General features: G+C 38.2%; 2 protein-coding genes across 6 annotated transcripts in view; both read right to left on the reverse strand.

Moving 5' to 3' along the window:
* The window catches only part of dlgap1b (discs, large (Drosophila) homolog-associated protein 1b), a 130,326-nt gene extending 124,764 nt beyond the window's left edge, over positions 1 to 5,562 (reverse strand). For all 5 annotated transcript variants that reach the window (XM_072680288.1, XM_072680287.1, XM_072680286.1 and 2 more), the window contains exon 1: positions 5,367 to 5,562. The gene's annotated coding sequence lies outside the window, so the exon portion shown is untranslated. The remainder of the gene's footprint in view (positions 1 to 5,366) is intronic.
* A 3,272-nt stretch (positions 5,563 to 8,834) lies between these two features.
* pdcd6 (programmed cell death 6) lies at positions 8,835 to 19,372 on the reverse strand. The gene is made up of 6 exons (XM_072678992.1): positions 19,172 to 19,372; positions 16,948 to 17,009; positions 12,453 to 12,497; positions 11,908 to 12,066; positions 10,876 to 10,985; positions 8,835 to 10,397 (listed from the first exon to the last, which is right to left on the reverse strand). Exons 1-6 carry the CDS (start codon positions 19,252 to 19,254, stop codon positions 10,299 to 10,301), a joined length of 558 nt encoding a protein of 185 aa, XP_072535093.1. The 5' UTR covers positions 19,255 to 19,372; the 3' UTR covers positions 8,835 to 10,298.
* Between the last annotated feature and the right edge of the window lie 584 nt (positions 19,373 to 19,956).

The raw sequence follows: 19,956 nt of genomic DNA on the forward strand, positions 1-19,956 counted from the left end.
CAGCTTTTCCCTCAGTACAGGACATTTACCACAACAAGGTCATTAACATCACCAAAGACAACACAGACCAACACATCCTCTTCACACATCTACCACCAGGCAGACACTAAGAGTGTGAATACTCACTTATTCAGCTCTGCTTTTATGTCCACGGACTTGTATAAAGCTTATTTCCACATCGGCATGTGTTCCCCACAAAGAAAATACCACATATTTGCCTTTGCAGGGATAACATACAAGTACTTGGTTCTCCCATTTTTTTCTGCATCAGTCACCTCTAAAGAAGACTGGCTTATTGCAGCACAGTTAGAATGGAAGGCTGTTCATAGAACACCTTGTAAAACTGGTCACTGGATTCAGTGTCGTTCAGGGTATACCTGTCTGTAAAGGAGTTGCAAACCTCAAAACGCTCTTAGATGGATTTCAAAGGAACAACATGATCCCTCTCAGGGTGCGTCTCAGACTGCTGGGAATGATGGAGTTTGGGACGTCTACACATGAGTGATGGGGACTGGAAATGCATTAAATTTCAAGACAAAGTGTTCTTTATATATAAACTAAGCCTATATGTTTCAGTCTAGTCTCCCATGATTGATATTGTATGTTGCACAAAGTAACAGAAAGCTTAAAGTTATTTTCTCCATGGTTTTGCATCTGTGGCCCACTCGCTAAGCTAGTCTTTGCTGAGTTTAGCTCAGCTCAGCTACGGTTCCACCAAGTATCAGACTGCTCAGTTCAGCTGCTACCCAATAACTGCAAAGTGTTTAGAATAAAAACATGTGTCTAAGAGCAAAGTTGAGTGACAGGTGATGTGAGTAAAAGAAAGACACATTGACAGGTTCTGCTACGGTTGGTAGTGGTTGTTGCCACTAGTTATATTTAGACAAGTTAGCCAGCATGCTAAAACACCACAGCACAGTCTGTGTTCCAGATAACATAGGCTCCAATCACACACCTCCCTTTCAAAGGGACTCAGCACGTTCTTAATTTGCAAATATGGTGGGTTTGGGTTTTTTTCCATCTGTTTTCAGTGCATGACTGAGCTCAGTCAAGAAAATAGCTCGAAAGAAATAATAAGAAAAATAGTGCAAATCCTTGAGTGGCCTAGTGGAAGAAACTTAAATGGACGGTGCATGCATGAAAGAAACATGTGCCAAAAATCCTCCACATCAATGTGAAACATGTAATACTGTTTCACATGGGTGTAGGTGTTGTTTCAGTAAATTAAATGACCATTTAAAAAGGTTTTCTTTTGTCGCTCACCTTTAGCTCCATTCATTCTTCTTGGTCATAAAACTCTTGCATTATGACGGCAATTATATTAACAGAGAATTAATAAGTTTAGCATGATTGATTTATGTTCACATTCACAATAGCTGCATTTAAATGGTCAAAGAGACATTGTTTTTTTGTTTCTAAAATTACAAGACAGATATGGTTGATCCCAGGGAGCCACTTAATTTCAGCGAGTTTAACAGAAGGTATTATGTATAAAAGTGTTTTTTGATGTGTATCCTGTAGTGTGACAAATAGAACAAATAGGAAAAAGGTGTGTTCCTGATGCACAATTTCTCAGGAATTTTACACAAATGTTTTAAATAAATACAACAACTATAGCCCAAACATCTGGGCCTATAAAATTGATTAATAAAGTGATTGTGATATGTATTTTAATCATATTGATATTATAAAACACTTCCTTAATAATAGTAAATGCTAAATAATAGATGAACGCTGTATAATCAATATTTTGTGAAGCATAGCACAATGCAGCTTTAACTGACTTGTATGTTACTCAAAAACAACCATACACACTTTTTTCTCAACAGTTTTTTTTCAACAAAATTTTCATACAGTGAAACATATAACATTTTTAAAGATCTTATAAAAACACTGCTGTGTGTATATCTTATGAAATATAAGAGGCTGGTAATAGCTTAAAGGAAGTCGAACTAATTAAGCAATGACAAATATTCAAGTATAACAAACTGCAGCTTATAGACTCTGTGTGACTGTCACTAATAGAACATACACTACCAAAAAAAAAAAAAAAAAGACATTTTGGTTTTTTGGGGGCCGATACCAATTGCTGATTAGCAAACTTGGAAATGCCCAAGCAGAGCTTTTGTAATGGTCTCAAAATAAAATGTACTTTGCTTTATAGAATTTACCGTAAAGAAGAAGTGGAAACAAACTAAAAGGGCTACCTATCTAGCGCTATAAACTACACAGCTTTCCAACTGTTGCTGCTGTACTTTTTTCATAGTTAAACATGGTGTGCACTGTTTGCTGTTTCATGTGATTAGTGGTGTTCGTGAACGTCACTGCGTTATGATACTATACTGGGATGAGTGATGTACTTTTGAGAGGGGTATTTGCTTAGTGGTGTTAAATTGCTTTACTCTGCTTCCCCCACTAAACACATTCATTTTACACATTCTATTAATAATTTAGTTCGAAATGGATACAGTAAAAACTGCCTGACTGGCGAATGCAGCACAGGGAGCGGAGCACAAAACTGGCTCAAATTGGCTTCTGCAGGTATGTGAGAGCTCCATAGTTCTACCTAGCTGTTGAACAAAAGAATTGCAGCACCCTGTGATTGAGGAGCCTTGCATAGAGCTAGTGTAATCCTTAACTCACAAATATTATTTTATCAATTCTCAGCCAAAATGTCTCTAAGTTAGCCAATCCAGTCAATTTCCCCCATTTCCATCTCAAGCATTCAAAGGAAAACATTTTTATTTTGTCCTTTGGTATATTGAGATCGGTACTGCACAGAACAATGAACAAACAATTAAATATCCATATAAGAATTATGACAGACTATGAGTAAAAGTGATTCCACTACAGCTAAGTAATAGGTTTCACATAGGGAAACCTTTAAACTACAAGCTAGCAAACTAAGATTACCACAGATGGCTAGTTTTCTGACAGGTCAGGAAAAGCAGAGTGTAAATATTTTGACCATGATTGTGATTATGAATGACTGTACTTTATCAATCCCTTAAAATAAAAACAAAAACTTACTTGATTGCCTGCAAAGGGAGATTTGGTCCCCACAATGTTCAATTTATTAACATGGCATTGCTAACAGAGCTGGGAGAGTGAAAGCTTGATCGTGTCTTCCTCCTGAAAGACACATTATTCCCCACTGTATCTTTTCAGACTGCTGCTAACACATTACTGGACAGGTAAGTGCAAGAACACTTACTGCCACTAACAGCTAACAGATACTGGCACTGGTTAGCATTGAGAAGAGTGATAAGGCATGAGGGACTGCCAAAAGGCAAATTACACACTTCTGGAGTCCCAATCAAGATTGAGCTGGGCTCAAACTCACCTCCCAATTATGGGGTCAGTGCTTGGACAGTCGAAATATGTTTTATTTATTTATTTTTGCTTATTTATTTATTTTTTGGGTTCACAACAAAATGTCAGTAGCCCAGAGCTGCTTTAACATTCTGTTCTTGTGGAATACAACACACTGTCATATGGTACATATGAGAGGGTGTTTGCATGGCAGAGCAAGAGAAGGATTAGGTCACAACCTAAATGGTTTATGGGATTGGCATACACACAAGTTGAGAAAAAAAAACACAGGAAACCACCCCAAGACTACAGCCTGAAATGGTAAGATATTGGTAAATTCAACAATAAAGGGATTAGGAGCCAAGGCCAGAAGACAGTTCTCTGCAAAGTGAACTACAGCTGATAAAAGGCAGTAAAGTCTGAAGTGTGCCCTTAGGCAAGCAGCTGGCTGTGCGAAATGTGCCCTCAGGTTAGGCGAAACATACACTACTGCAAATTCGTTACTTTCAAGCTAGCCTCAGGCACTGTGAAATACAATCACTGACTGGAAACCTGTCTATACACACAAAAGGCCTTTGCTTAACATTACAACAACACAGAAGACATAAATATTGCATTATTTCTTGGGGGAAAAAAATGTTTACCAGCTAACATACACATTCATACACACAAACACCAGCTGTTATAGGACAAGCTGTTAAATATTTGAACCAGTTTAAGAAGCAGTGGAAACTAATTTCTTTAAAAAAAAAAAAGTGGTGTTCAGGGTTTGAATAAAAATGTTACTTGATGTATTCAGGACTTTTACATGTGTCAAAATGTTATTCAGTTATTCCACAAGTACAGATGATGCCCCACATAAACGTAAACACATTGTGTGAAGTACCGGAAGATAATCTATTACATTAACACAACTACATCAACATATTGGGCACCACTAGTATGTCTATTTTCTGATGCATTTCGTGTCTGCTGACCAATCATGTTATTCTATTCAGTCTAAAACTAACCGTTATACCAGGTGTGTCAATCATGCATGCTAAAGGCTTGATGTTCTTCAGAGATCGGAAAGTTCGGACAGTTTTAGTACTATGTGAACCTGCAGGGTCAAAATAATGGAACGGTTTTATTTTAGCTTTGACAGACGGTGTATGTTGAGATGAAACTTAGTTTTAGTCAGCCAGTGGCCCTGTTGTTTTTCATCGTCTGAGAACGTTGTCACGTCTTCATTTCACTAGCACTCCTTAGCCAAAGTGTGCTCATGACATGTAATTCGCCAATATCTATCCAAGAAGTGGACATCATGTCTAGTTTTAGAATAAAACCATTTGACTGCATGTAATGCATGTCCGTTAGCTCAAACGAGTTTTTCCATTGCTGCGTTAGAATGTAGCTAACAAACAATTCTGTAACTCGACATCTTACTGTGGCTGAACAGGGTTCGTCTGTTCATCACATCATGCGTTACTGCCGTGGATATTTTACGTTCTCACGTTTTTTTTCCTAATCGTTTAAGTCTACAATCGTTTTTATTAAGAATTTTCTGTGGAAGCGTGTTGACTCACTAATTTGTCTTCTTTCAGGGATTAACTGTCACGGTGCGAAGCAATGTAGCCATTGTTTTTTTTTTTTTTTTTTTACATTTAGTACGTAAAGGCCTTGAAAATTCGATTAAATTTATTCTTCCCGATCTCTCAAAAGCAGGGTTCAAATTCGAATCCGACGAGTTTCAAACCAAAACGGCACGTTTAGCTGCCACGCGAGCAGAATTTAAATTCAGTTAGCTAAAACGTACCGGTTAAACGGACAGTTCAGCACCTAACGCAATGTTACTAACTGGCACTTGCGTGGATTCCGCTAACTGAAATCGTTGTGGCACGTTAGAAAAATCCTGGCCATTAAAGAGCAAAATGCACAGATGTCAAACTGTCGGAGTCATTCATATCAACTCCACGACAATACGAGGCGTCCGGGGCCGTTTGGTTTCACGGCAGCAATCCAGCAACACAAAATGTCCAATTACAATACATTTTAAACTCAGACATCACGCTTACCTGAGGAGGTCCGACTCAAGACGACGCAGCCCTTCAATAAAAGATGGCAAAAATAAAAATAAATCCGTAAGTGTTTGCCGTGTATGTGTATACCTTTCATAGGGTCTCCACCGTGTGGCTAGATTAAAGCGCGGCTTGCTAAGAATAGGAGGTCCCCCTACTGTCAAGACCCTCAAGCGAGCGCTTGTGTGTATGTGAGAGAGGTAGAACCACGGTGCTGCAGCAGCTCAGTTTCCCCACCCTAGTTCAACAAGTCCCGCCTCCTTACACTGGGATTGGCTAGTACATTGCGCTTAGTGCGCTGGGATTGGCATTTTTTTTCTCTTTTAAATTAAATTAATTTGAGAGAGATTTACTCTATATAAATAGTATAACATATCCAGACGTTTTGGTTTGAAATAAAATTATATAAAAGGTAACAACAGCAAAGCTGTATAGAGACTGTCAACTGTCAAAAAAAAAACCCCACTGTAAACACAGGGAAATAGGCACTAAATGTGAATTACTAGAAAGGAAATTTATTTAATGTGCAGTGAGTCACTTGTGAGTCACAAATCACACACGTTTTGTTTCTTTTTAGATGCCACTTGAATCCTTCTTCCATTATAATACTTCTAATAGAGATTATGGTTTTATACTAAAAGCCAATAGGCCTGCTGCCTTTGAATGAGTAGCCAATTAAGAACAGAAGGTGTGTTGAAAATAAAATAAAACAATTGTTCAGATTGTTCAGACTGGAGACAAAACTGGAGGCGCTAAACCCCGAAATCAACCCGGTAGTGAATAATAATAATATTTAATAATAATAATAATAATAATATCTACAGCTCTATAAAGCGATTTCCACTAGTCACTAGCCAAGACGGCATACCTTTGTAATCTAAAGTTGTCATCTCCCATTACAAATTAGGATTATTAGCTACACAAAACAAACATTTAACTGTTTACAATGACACAATCAAACAAATTACATAATTGAACACAACTAATAACTGCTTTTTCCAAATTCAACACAAAATGGCACTGCAATTTTAGAATTATTGAACCTCTTGATGACAAAAGTCTTTAGTGCTTGGTAAAGAAACTTTCTGCTGTGATGACCTGCCGCAAATGTGATGCAATAGCCAGACACCAGCTTCATGAACTGTTAAGAGAATTCATCATGAGCAGTGGCCTCCAATATTCTTGGGTTTGTGCGCAGCAACTGCCTTCTTTAAACCCAGCAAAGATTTTCTATAGGGTGACCAGTCAAGCAACTGTAACAGCCTAACATACTATGTAGCCTAAAGAAGGCAGGAGGATTTAGTTGTCCCTAAAGTTGTCCCTCGTCATCTCCTTTAAGCAGAGTCTGGACCATGCAAACTGTGTATATACAGTGGGGAAAAAAGTATTTAGTCAGTCACCAATTGTGCAAGTTCTCCCACTTAAAAAAATGAGAGAGGCCTGTAATCGACATCATAGGTAGACCTCAACTATGAGAAACAAAATTGGAAAAAAAAAATTCAGAAAATCACAGTCAGATTTTTAAAGAATTTAATTGCAAATAATGGTGGAAAATAAGTATTTAGTCAATAACAAAGGTTCATCTCAATACTTTGTTATTTATCCTTTGTTGGCAATGACAGAGGTCAAATGTTTTCTGTAAGTCTTCACAAGGTTGGCACACACCGTTGCTGGTATGTTGGCCCATTCCTCCATGCAGATCTCCTCTAGAGCAGTGATGTTTAGGAGTGATGTTTAAGATCATCCAACTAATTTTAATGAGACAACACAAGTAAACAATATACAATGCAGCTTAATTAGAACCTGTCGGGCAGGCTAGAAGGTCTCAGAAGGCAGTACATGATGCCACAGGCTAAAGAGATGTAAATACTGATGCAAAACAAAGTCAATGAAACTTGGATGCAAGTCTGAAAAGGCCATTGCTAAGGTTCTGTGCCTCCAGCAAATCACAATGAGAGTCATGATCCACAAATTGAGAAAACTTCAGAGGAATGAACCTTGAGCCGGCCTTCCAAAATTTTACCAACAGCACACGTATTATCCATAAAGTGACAGAGAACTTAAACGGACATTTCCTCAGTTAAGGTCAAAGTAATTTATGATTAGAAAGATGCTGGCAAAATGGCATCCATGGGAGAGTTGTGAGATGCCAACCCAGGCTGTCCCAATATTGGGACAATATTCTATGGACTGAGGAGTCAAAGGTTAAACGTTTTGGAGGACATGGACATCTGGCATAATGGTATTCAACCATGACAACATCACAACCATGACAACATCACGCCAGCAGTCAAACATGGTGGTGGTAGTGTGAAGGTCTGGGACTGCTTTGGTACTGCAGGACCTAGACAACTTGTCATAACTGATGGAACCATGAAGTCTGCTCTCTGCCCATCAACTTGCACCTACACCTCAAAAAAAGTTTGTTCCTGCCAAGGGTGGCACAAACCGTTTATGTGTTGACCATCAAAATCTAACAATTTTTTAAATTATTAATAAATTGTTCAGATTAGGAATTGCTTCATTACCAAATAACTGTAATATCATTGACAAAAAATCTAAAATTTAGACCAAGCATGTAGCACCAATAACCTAAAAGTGAATTAGTTTTCCCATTATTTGTTGGAACAGCAAAAGAAAGTGGGAGACATGTAAGATAAATTGTAGCTTTCTGTTTTAAAGTATTTTGTGTTCTGCAATATTAGTGACTTGACACTGTATGTGATGTAGCGGCATTGTAGCTTTTGCGCATTCGTCTTAGTTCAAGTTCAAGATGACCGCCCTAAGATGGTGGTGCCATCAGGTTACAGATCATTTAGTTAAGTAATATTGCGAACTGGACTGTAGGCCCACTGGGCCACAGAAGTGTTAATAAAAATAAGAGGGACATGATGGGATATGAGACCCTCCAATGATTATCAGTTTTCTTTTCTTTTGTCATTTCGGTGTCTGACATCAGTAATAGAAATACACTAATTTAATCATGAGGAAATCTATTGTAATAATTTGTTCAGAAACTTGTCTCAGTCTACACAAAACAAGGTAAAATTCCTTTGATTATACCTCATGCACTTACTGTGTTGAAGTTGAATTTGACCAGAAAAGATGACTTCTATGAAGCAAAGTGACTTTTATAAGGTTAGCAGGATGCTCAGTATGATGCATTGGATATAATTGAATTGAAGTATGAAATATAAAACAAAACAAGCAAGTGAATAAATTAGTAACAAACCCACGAAGTAAATAAATAAAATAAAATAAAAACACCACTAAGTAAATAAATTGCATAATAAAATCCATCCACCTTCTCATCCGTTTCGTCATGGTCGCGGTGGTTCCGGAACCTACCCAGAATCATCGGGTGCAATTCAGAATGAACAATTAACCTAACGTGTTTTTGAGTGGACAACGTTATGGACACGGGGGAAAACCTTTCACAGACAGAGACTGGATCAAGCCCAACAACACAGGAGATTGGTAGTGTTTATTGTAAATAAATGCCATTATACGTCAGTGAACAATTAGAGGACTTTATCGGTGCACCAATATTCAAAAATGAGCTGTTTAAACTAATCGTTGTGTGGGCCTTCCATCACCGCACTTGCTACTACTTCACACCCTGGCTATGATGTATGTATTTAATTAAAGTCTGCACCAGGGGGCAGAGTTAAACCATAAATCAGTAGTTCTTAGCCTTAGTCCCAAAGGATCACTGTTTTTGCTTCCCAATTTGTCAAAACATTTGGAGCAACTAATTAACGATTTCACCAGCACTTCCTGAAGTGAACTGGGTGGATGTCTAAGAAATGGGGCGAAAAAAACATTATTTTTCATTATAAATTAAATAATAAAAAGTATTTCAATATTGCATTTCTGGCATAGCAGACTCCACAGGTTTGTGCAAAAGCATTTGAGGAGTAGATTCCTCCGTTTTGGTCAGTTCCAGAAATTTACATATTTATCTAGATGTGACACAGAACGTTCAATATTTCTTCATTATACTTGTTACATGTTTTTCTTTACCTACTGTCTTAGCTTTTTTTTTTTTTTTTTAAATAAAACTGTTAATTTTTATTTATGTGGTTTTTGATCCCCAGTGTGAACTCCAGTCTATATAGCCATGTACACAAAGTATATGTATACTGTATATTCAAACCACTGGAAATGAAAAAAAGATGTTAATGTTTTACTGGAAACTCCACATATGTACCCACCAAACACACTAAACTTGCAATACTTGACAAGCTATTGATGTCAGGTATGGCAAGCTAATGATGTCAATTAAGTCAGATTTTTTGGAAGTGAAAGCTAGGACTATTCATCACTGTGTTAAATGTATGATGGAAGAGAAAATAAACAAACTAATCTTAAACATGAACCTAGAAGAAAAACACAGAGACTAAAATACCCTTTTTTAATAAAACAGTTAAAATATTTTGCAGTTGTAAAGCATCATGCAAAACAGAAACACTCCTCCCGCCTTAAAATTAAAGGCAACACCTTCTGCATGTCCATATACAGATTAAAAACAGTTCATTACAAATATGGCATTAGCGCACATCAGTAAATCCAAGTACTTATTGACTTTGTAAACATTGCCTTAGCAAAAAACAAGAAAAACGTTCATGCTTAAACAATAAGGACATTCATCAGAAAGCATGCATCTGATCCTTAATATGTACAATACAAACATTTCTTATTGTAGAAGGAGATGGATTTCTTCAGCTTCTTTTTAAAATAAGTATAATTAACTTTATAAAGAAACATGACCACAGACAAAGACAGACATTAATCCATAAATTGAAATCCTAATATTCTTTCCCCTAAATCTCCTTTAGTGGAAGTGTGTGGCTTCACTGCTGGAAGACTACAAGGGGAGAGAGAGCATTTGGCACTGGTGTGTGCAGTTAAGTGCACTGTTATGCTGTGCTATACGATGTTAAAGACCATAGAGAGATACTGCTCGTAGGACACTTGGATCCAGCCGTCCTGATCTGTGTCATATCGCCTGAACACGTCTGTTAACCTCTGCACAAAAAAATAAATAAATAAAATATTTTCTATGTTCACAGATGCATACACAAACAGTTTTTCAAGAGGATTCACTGTTTAAAAAGGTGCACGTATTTGTCACTGTACAGTATACACTGTACAGCGAAATGTGTCCTCCGCATTTAACCCATCTGGTAGTGAACACACACTCACACACACGTGTTAGGGGCAGTGAGTACACACACACCCCCAGAGCGGTGGGCAGCCAACTCCAGCGCCCGGGGAGCAGAGAGGGTAAAGGGCCTTGCTCAAGGGCCCAACAGTGGCAGCTTGCCGAGCCCGTAGCCTAGTATACTTTGGTGATGATGACATTGTAATGACGTTACTATGCTACACAAACAAGAACAAACCACCTTCAGCTAGATTTAACTTTTTAACTTTTTACTTACGTTTTATTCTGTGCAGACCACCAATGACAATTACAAGTCCTATGTAATATATGCAATGTTCCTACCTGTAGTACAATACAGCACTGTATGAAGTCATCGAAAGCCACTTGACCTTTCCTCTGCCGGTCAAATTTCTCAATCAGTGTGTTATAGAACTGATCGGAGAGACGATAGCCTGGACAAGACAAAGAACAACATGCTTTTTAAATTAGGGAGTTGCTTTCATCACACTCTGCTTGTGAATGATCTAACCTGTAAGGTTGCTTGTTCCATAAATCCTTGTGACCTTATTCAGACTAGAAACAAATGTTTAAAGCCACCATTTTCAGAACGTTATTCAGTTATGGCACTGTGCATTTAGAACCCTCTAATGTTGCAAATGTGCTTCTGTACTGAATAGAATGTAATGAATACAACTAAAAAAGTAGTATCACCCAATTCAACAAAAAGTAATATCTTATAAAAGCATGTTCCTGCTTGTCCTTTTCATGTTGGCCAGACATTAGTGTGGTGTTCAACATGTTTGATTGCTGAACCACATAAACAGAACAGCCACCATTATTAAAAATGTGTATACCACTCTGCTTTAAGATTCATTAATGGTACTCTATGAAAAGGTTGGTTGGTCATCTCTTGCCGTACATCGACTGCTGACTGCTGCTTTATTTTTTTTTTAATAAAGCACTGGCCATATACCATTGTACATCACAACAATGGTCATTGAAAATAACTAATTATCAGTTCACCCTGATAATTGTTCCCCCCCCCTCTCAGGCACCAAAAGCCTGAAGCCTGTCTTATTAGAATGTAATTAACTTTCTATATGATTTGGGTCTGTTTTAGTTATGTTAACTTTAGATCATTTAACATTTATTTTACCATTACCTTTTTTGACTTTCTTTGACATTATAATTTTTCACTTTTTTATGGTTAGCTTAAAATAGAATTCTACTCTTAGATTTAACTATTATAATCCATGCCATCAATCATAGTTGCAGATTTAATGATTTTTACAGACACTGCTTCAGTGGGTTCCAAATAACCTTCTATCCCCTATTGTATCTAGCCTGCAACCAAGTTAGCATTAAAGTACTCACCGAAGCCAGTTAAAGCCTGTTTCAGCTCGTTCTTGTCAATGAACCCGGAGTTGTCGCGGTCATAGGTGCGGAAGATGTTCTGCCAATCGGTGATATACTTCCATACACCGGCGAATTCGTTAAAGTTGACCCCACCTTTGTTCTCTCTGTCAAACATAGCTAAGAGATAAGGAAACAAGTATTTAAGCCAAGATTCACTTTCTTCTTTAAGGTGGTCATAATCTGTATTCATCTTATATTTTAAGTACTTAAGGTTCACTAATGAACCAAAAAGGGTGTTTTTGTTACAGTGCCTTTAAGACTGGTCTATCAGATACAGATACATCAGTGGCTGATGGCAAACAGTCATGGCTCAGGATTCGAACCCGCAATCCCCAAAGGCATAAAGGTAGTGCATTAGACTGCTGAGCCACTCAGCCCCTAATGAATCAGTTAATTATCAAGCCCTTGGTAGAATGAATTGAGGGTGAAGAGCGAAAATGTTAAATGTTACTGCTCAGACACTTGGCTCTCCAGGTTAAAGGACAGACGACAAATGTACTCACATATAATGGATCTGACGGTCACAGGATTGAATGGTGTCCATGTGCCTTTAAACAGGAAAAAATAAGTTAACAGTGGAACAGAGCAAACTGAGCGTTAAACTGCATAAGTAGTGTAAAACTGTACCTGTAGTAAACTATTTACCCAACCAACAGATACATACTAAACATCTTTAACAACAACTTTCTAGTAAATTAATTTTGCTGATTGTTTGCATGTTCTTGATGTAGTCCCACTATAGAAAATTAAATTGCAATATGAAAAGACTAGACATGAAAACAACTCAGCAAGGACAGGTTTCAAAGAAACATTCCAGGTTTGAAGGAATATGCACATGACTGTACGCATCTTACTGACTGTACAGTGAGCCCTCCTTCTTGTGAGGAGGAATTAAAGGCTTAATGGAATACAGACCACATTTGTTGTTGGTCAGTTTGCTACAGAAAACCAAGTTAGTCAGCAGAGTATTGTAAAAGGTAGTGTACAAAATAGATAGATCCTGAAGTATTTGTACTTTAAAAAAAAATTTTCTGGTCTGTATAGAGTCAAAATACCATTTAAAAACATTTCTCCTTTTGGTGCGTGCCAACACACTCACAGCAGCATGGGGTTAAATCAGAAGTTTTTGTTTGTCATAGCAGTAGATAGAGCTGTGCTTGTGTAATGTAATTTAATGAAAATTTTAATTTTGTAATAAAATGTTTGAAACCCACAATGACAAATAATCTCCAATTTTGCTCCCTTCAAGTAAGTTTGTGAATAGTGAGATCATTCTGAATCAAACAACATGGTCAGGAACTAACAGCTGAAAAGTGGTCTATACAGAAGTCCCACTAGGCTGTGCAGAAAGCTCAATGGTGGTCGGAGACGCTTCCTCAGAGAAGGATGTGGGTCTAAGCAAATGAGCAGGAGTGCCTGACTGGCTTTTAATGCGCGGAACCATTTTGCAGCACCTCTGGCTTTTAATGCACAGAACAATTAACCATCTAGTTTTTATAGTCACTGGTTAAAACTATATTAAAGGTATAAAAGCAAAGTTATGGCAGGCAAGATTGAGAACAGTTTAATAGAGGACATTAGTATAAATGTGGTAACAACTAAAGATGCAGATGCAGATGGATTTAACCAGCAGATTTAGACCAGCAGATTTAGACCAGTTCCAAGGCGTGTTGTAAAGGTAAAGGTGCACGTATTTGTCACTGTATTTGTCACTGTACAGTGTACACTGTACAGCGAAATGTGTCCTCCGCATTTAACCCATCTGGTAGTGAACACACACTCACACACACACACACACGTGTTAGGGGCAGTGAGTACACACACCCAGAGCGGTGGGCAGCCAACTCCAGCGCCCGGGGAGCAGAGAGGGTAAAGGGCCTTGCTCAAGGGCCCAACAGTGGCAGCTTGCCGAGCCCGGGAATCGAACCCACAACCTTGTTATCGATATCCCGGTGCTCTAACCGCTGAGCCACCACTGCCCCAACACTGTAACACCACTGTAGTGTTAGACATATGCCACCTAGGGACATGCAGTTTAATAGGAATGCTGTGGTCCCAGATTGAAGACGCTGGAGCAGTAGTTAATGTAAACATTAAACAAGACTCCTACAACAGCTTAGTGAAGATATTGCTATATCGCATAGAAACCACCCAAATACTACTGTTTAAGTGTAATCAAAAGTCCTAATTACCAACTGTTCAGTTTTTAACCAGGTCCAGGAGTAGTATCTGAGACATTATAAATGACACTATGCACGTGACATCACAGGTAGCAGGAGTTACTGTGGCCACTGAGTGTCAAAAAGGCAGACTTAGTGGCAGCATTATGTTTGAATGCCGCTAAAACTAAAACGGAAAAGAACTGTTTCAGATTCAGCAAGTAAACATTCAAGACAGTTGATAATCTTCCCAGGAGTGGACATCTCAGCAAATGACCCCCCCTGGTCAGAGAAATTGCAAAAACCCTATAGAATTTAAAGGATTTAAATGTTAACATAGGACCCCTTCTTTGATATCTCCTTAACAATTCTTGCATCCATTGAACTTGAGTTTTTGAAGAGTTTCCAAAAATGGTGGGCTTCCACCAAGCATCCACTACTCCATCCATCTGGACCATCCAGGGTTGCACAGCACTCATCAGTAAACAAGACTGTTTGAAAATTAGTCTTCATGCATGTCTGGGCCTACTGCAACCGTTTCTGCTTGGGAGCACTGGTTAGGGGTGGCCAATTAGTAGGTTTATGCACAACTGCAAGCCTCTGGAGGATCCTACATCTACACTTGAGGTTTGTAGGACTCCAGAGGCACCAGCAGCTTCAAATACCAGTTTGCTGATTTGTAATAGCATTTTAGCAGCTTCTCTTTTAATCCAATGAATTTGTCTAAAAGAAACCTTCCTCATATCTGCAGAAACCCATCTGTGATCTGAATCAGTAACAAATCTCTTCACAGTACCACGATCACACTTATATTTTTGTGAAATATCTAATGCTTTCATATCTTGTCCAAGGCAATGCACTACTTGATGCATTTAGGCAGCAGATAGATCCTTTTTCTTTCCCATCGTCCTTCTTACTAATCTTTAATTGGGCTCACCTAATTATCTTAGGTGTCTGAAATTGAGCCCTGAAAAGAGCCCCGAGACACAATACCATCCATGAGTTTACTTGAAAAACTATTGAAAAATCGGACACTTATCTTTGACATAATAATTTGGAACATGGTGTAGAAAGCCCTAGTCATCCCATAAAAAAACTTCGAGATTTGTGCACCACTAAGGGAGGGAGAAAAAAAATTAAAAGCTTTAAATTATTCCACTGAAATGTTTTCATTTTTTTGAACCTCCAAAATACACTGACTACCATTATTAAGGGACATGAGCAACAGGATGCATGCTCCAGCCACACCAGGACGTTTGTGTTGGTCTATTTATAAGTGCGCTAACCAGGAGCGGGATATAGTGCAGCCTACACACAGCCTGGCCTCAGCCACAAAGACGCTACTATACAGTATACACTGGACTTCTCACTGCTTTGCTGACGGTGGAAGGGGGCATGGAGCAGCAGAATGTGCTAACAAACGACAGAGGCACAGCAGCAGACTAACCAGACGAGAGATGAACCCTTCAAACACCAGCTATCATAAGGGCCGATTAGCATGCACACCCAAGGGTGGGCAATATGGTAAAAACAGCACTGCGATAATTTCATGCTTTACAAAAATGTCTAAATACTCTGTGCAGTCCTTTGCAGGGAACTACTAGGACGACTGGAATACACTTGAATCTAACACTCATTAGCCCATGACCCAGCGTTGTGCAGGGACTTACCCTACCCTTAGCACTGGTACTATCGGACTAGACCTGAGAAAGAGTCAATGCAAAAACATACTACAAATGCCCAAATATATTGGTTCTCTCCAAAAGTATTAGAGCAGCAAAGCCAATTCGGTTATTTATTTATTTTGCAAATTTGGTTCGGAGATGAACAGAAGACAACCAACCACAATTGTAGCTTACTTTCTTAAGGTTATCATGTCTTGGGCTAGCATGGCTACTTCTGAAATGAACTCACTATTCTTAATTAATTACGTAACCTACTATTATAGCAATAGAACTAATTAAGAATCTACAAAAACATTTGGTCTGCTAACATTACATAGTAATGTTTCCATTTTATTTTGGAGGAACTTCACCATGTATCAAGGTAATGACAAATCAAAAAAATCATCAAGAGAAAATTTATTAAGGTTTTAGACCAGCCAACTCAATCATCAGACTATGCTAGCCACCACCCAAGAGCCTGCAACTATTTCTAATGCATCAGATAGGGCAGTAGTCACTAATACTAAAGTCGAAGACTCCTGAGGCAGTAATTTATCCATTTTATTGGACCGAATTAAGTCCAAGGGTTAATTGGAGTCCTTTAGATTTGGGCTTGCTGCTAATTTAAGATAAAGATTTCCTTTGCACAAGCATTTCTAAAGCGCTATATTGCAACAGAAGTTTGGATAATTTATCAATCATTTTATGCAGAGAGGAAGCCTGTATATCCTTGCTAAAAAGTAGAGACACCTTTAGAGCTACAAATTCACAGCATTTTTGGATACTGTTAGTGACAGTTCACTGTTAGTGAAGTGGTTACTAACTAGGAATGAGGTCAAAAGCTTGGTAAACCACTATAAAGTGAATGTTGCAACCTGAGAGCAAAAAAACAGCTTTGCATACTACATTCCCCTAAAACTGTATTCTAGTTCTAAAGGGCTATAACTGCATAAATCACCACTAGGTCTTGGTGTCATGATTATACTAGGCAAATCCAAGCAAATTGTTGAAGTGTTTATTTATGTGGTCAGATCAGTGTCAGTGTATGCTTCATTTTCCAGTAATATTTTTCATATCATGAGATACCGTGAAATCAGTAAACAATACACTAAACAAACTTTACATGCTCATAAATTCTGTAAAAGTTGCTTGCACACATTTTTAAAGGCACATACCATTTGATAAAGCTTGTTGAAGTTCTGTGTCTGATATTGCTCCACTCCTGTCTTTGTCCACTCTAAGAGAGAAAAAAAAAAAAAATTAAATCGATTAAATCTTTTTGAAAAATAATGATTAAAAACATTATGGAAGAGATTTAAATGAACATTTTATTAATCATTTCATCGTTTAAACGTTATTTTTTTGATGCTCCAGAGGCTTGTAATAGGGAGAATGGCGCCTCTGTCACTGTTACTTTGGTTACAGCACTATGTAAGGCATAAGACTGCTCGTAAAAACTGCATAACCATACAACTCAAATAACTTTTTTAAAACATTTATTGTCTTGCAATTTTGAAACAGGTGATGGATGTGTGCTAGGACATAAAATACCACAAGTAGGCCAAACATTTTTTCAACAAACAAATATTATTTCAATCACCACCAAAGAAAACAGCTGAAATTGGCATGTTATTTTAAAGAAGCATGTGAAATAGTAGAGTAATATTACAGCAGTTCACACAAATATGACTCAAGGTCATGGGCCAACTCCACCAAAACAACACAGTAAATTAACAGTGTTCCGGGCCCAGAGTGGCATTGACGGACATGCTATTGAGTCAGGCATGCTATGTGTAATAGACAGCAGCTGCTGTTAGAAAACTATGACAAATGAACTATGTCTTAGCAGTTTTGTATGCCACAGTTATGAAGCAATTCCCCCGCAGTCTGACAACAACCCTGGCCCAGCATTCCAACAAAATATCCAGTTTTTAAGAAGGAAAAAACAGGGAAAGCCCCTGAAAAAACACACAGCTACACCATGGTGGAATGAATAGAACACCTTGTTGGTTTGTTTGGCCAAGAAGGGTGTGTCCTGTCTCTAAAACCACCACATTTCCAACACATGAATCCTATTCACTCATGCCAAAGAAATTAAATGAAAAGACACCATGAAAGTCACTCAATAGGAAATATTGTGTTTAAGTTTCTCCTTTCTATTAGAACATCTAGCCATTCACTGGTCTACTCTATATATTTTTATTTTACTGTAGGATTGTTTCAAAACAGTGCGCTTCCTATCACATAACACCATATGTTCTGCATAAGCTCCATTTCTTTCATGCTTCCTGGAATCCAGGTAAACACAGGCTACAAACTTCTACTTCAATCTTTCCTCACATGACTTCTGTTTTCCACTGCTGCAATCAGGTTGTAAGTTGCCAAACTGAATTTAACAGCACAGTAGCTTTTGTACAACATTGTTTGAAAAGTGAATGTAACTACAGAATGAAGGGAAACCTGATAAATATTTTGTGATGGTTTTACACAACTGAATCGCTAGGCCTTGGACGATGTAAAACAAATTAAAGGCATAAAAAAGTAGACAGTAGTAAAAAATAACAAAGAAAAACTCGGAGGGACCACTCAAGAGCATAGTGTAAAAAAAATAGCTAAATGTGAATCATTAAGACCTTTACTCTCATTAGTTCACATGACCAAGGACAAAATCCCTATTGCTTATGTCAGCACTCCATGAAACTCCCAAAGCCAACTGAGGTTTACGGCCACGTTGTCTACTCTACCTCTGCGCAGAGGTCTACTCTACCTCTGCGTTTGCTTTATTTCAGGTAGAAACATGCGTGGTAGCTTGAGAGCCCAAGGCAGTTTTAAATGTGTTAAAGCAGCAGCCAACCCTCCGCAGTATTACATAACTCATTACTACAAGAGGCAACTTAGCTGGGTTGTTAAAAAATACCCGCACTTATCTAGCTAGCTGGCTATGTAAGTAACGAAGGATTAAGCGTGTTTATAATTAAGTGTTGATTATATACAGTTACAATATATCACCACAGCCTACTAAAAACTATTCGTACTGTTCTGTGGGCATTATGTGAACGCAGCTCAGGCTGATGTGTAGGCGATAGGCAAACCAGGAAACGACGTTAAAAAGCAGAGCCGCGTTAGGGAACTCTCCGACAAACACGATTTATCTCAGCGAAATGCGGCGTAATTCAAAAATGACTTATAATTCGATAGAACACACGTAGGACGTTTAAGACGAGATCAAAGTTTTGTTTGTAAATCCCCGCTTACTCTGCCTAACCGAAATCGCCTTTGCTCACAACTCGGCAAAGAGGAGCTGTGCTCACCACACTAAGACCTGCAGTAGCGTTATTTGAGTTACGACTGTAGTGTTTCGAATGCGGAATAACGTGTAGTACTGGTGTTTTTCCTTACCTCTGAAATATGTTCCACAGAAAAGCTTGGTCTGGCGGCGCGCTGTTGTAATGTGGAGGTCTATATTGGTTATGATACGCCATTTCTAATTCTACTCGTTCTAGAATTAATGCCAAAAGCACAAGGCGTAGTCCTTCAACTTGCTTTAGTCTGACTCTGACATTCTTCACGCAGAGGCGTGGCGTCAAAGGAAACTCACCACTTGGAATAAAAAAATCACTGACGTAACGCCACCTCCGCCGTTAGCGCTCCCGCGGTACTTCCCGACGTTCTGATTGGACAGCGTGTAAGATTTGTGCTAATGGGGCGGAGCCACAGTGCTGACTGTCTGACTGCCTGCTGGAAAACATGAGCAGTCTGTAGTTACACATTTCACCGTTCCTGTCCTCCCGATTGGAGTAACGTCAGTGGTGATAGTAATTGTTTTATTTTTTATTTTCATTTCATAAACATTTCTGAAACGTCATCACTAACATTAAAACAAATATAAATTGGAATGCTAAATCGGGAGGTTGTATATACCAACTAGTCAACAAGTACAAATACTGATTTAATGTACAGGTGCAAGTCATACAATTAGAATATCATGAAAAAGTTGATTTAGTTCAGTAATTCCATTCAAAAAGTGAAACTTGTATATTATATTCATTCATTACACACATACTGATATATTTCAAGTGTTTATTTCTTTTAATTTTGATGGTTATAACTGACAACTAATGAAAACCAAAAATTCAGTATCTCAGAAAATTAGAATATTGTGAAAAGGTTCAATATTGAAGACA

Source organism: Salminus brasiliensis, chromosome 5 (genome assembly GCF_030463535.1).
Source record: "Salminus brasiliensis chromosome 5, fSalBra1.hap2, whole genome shotgun sequence".
Classification (NCBI taxonomy): Eukaryota; Metazoa; Chordata; class Actinopteri; order Characiformes; family Bryconidae; genus Salminus; species Salminus brasiliensis.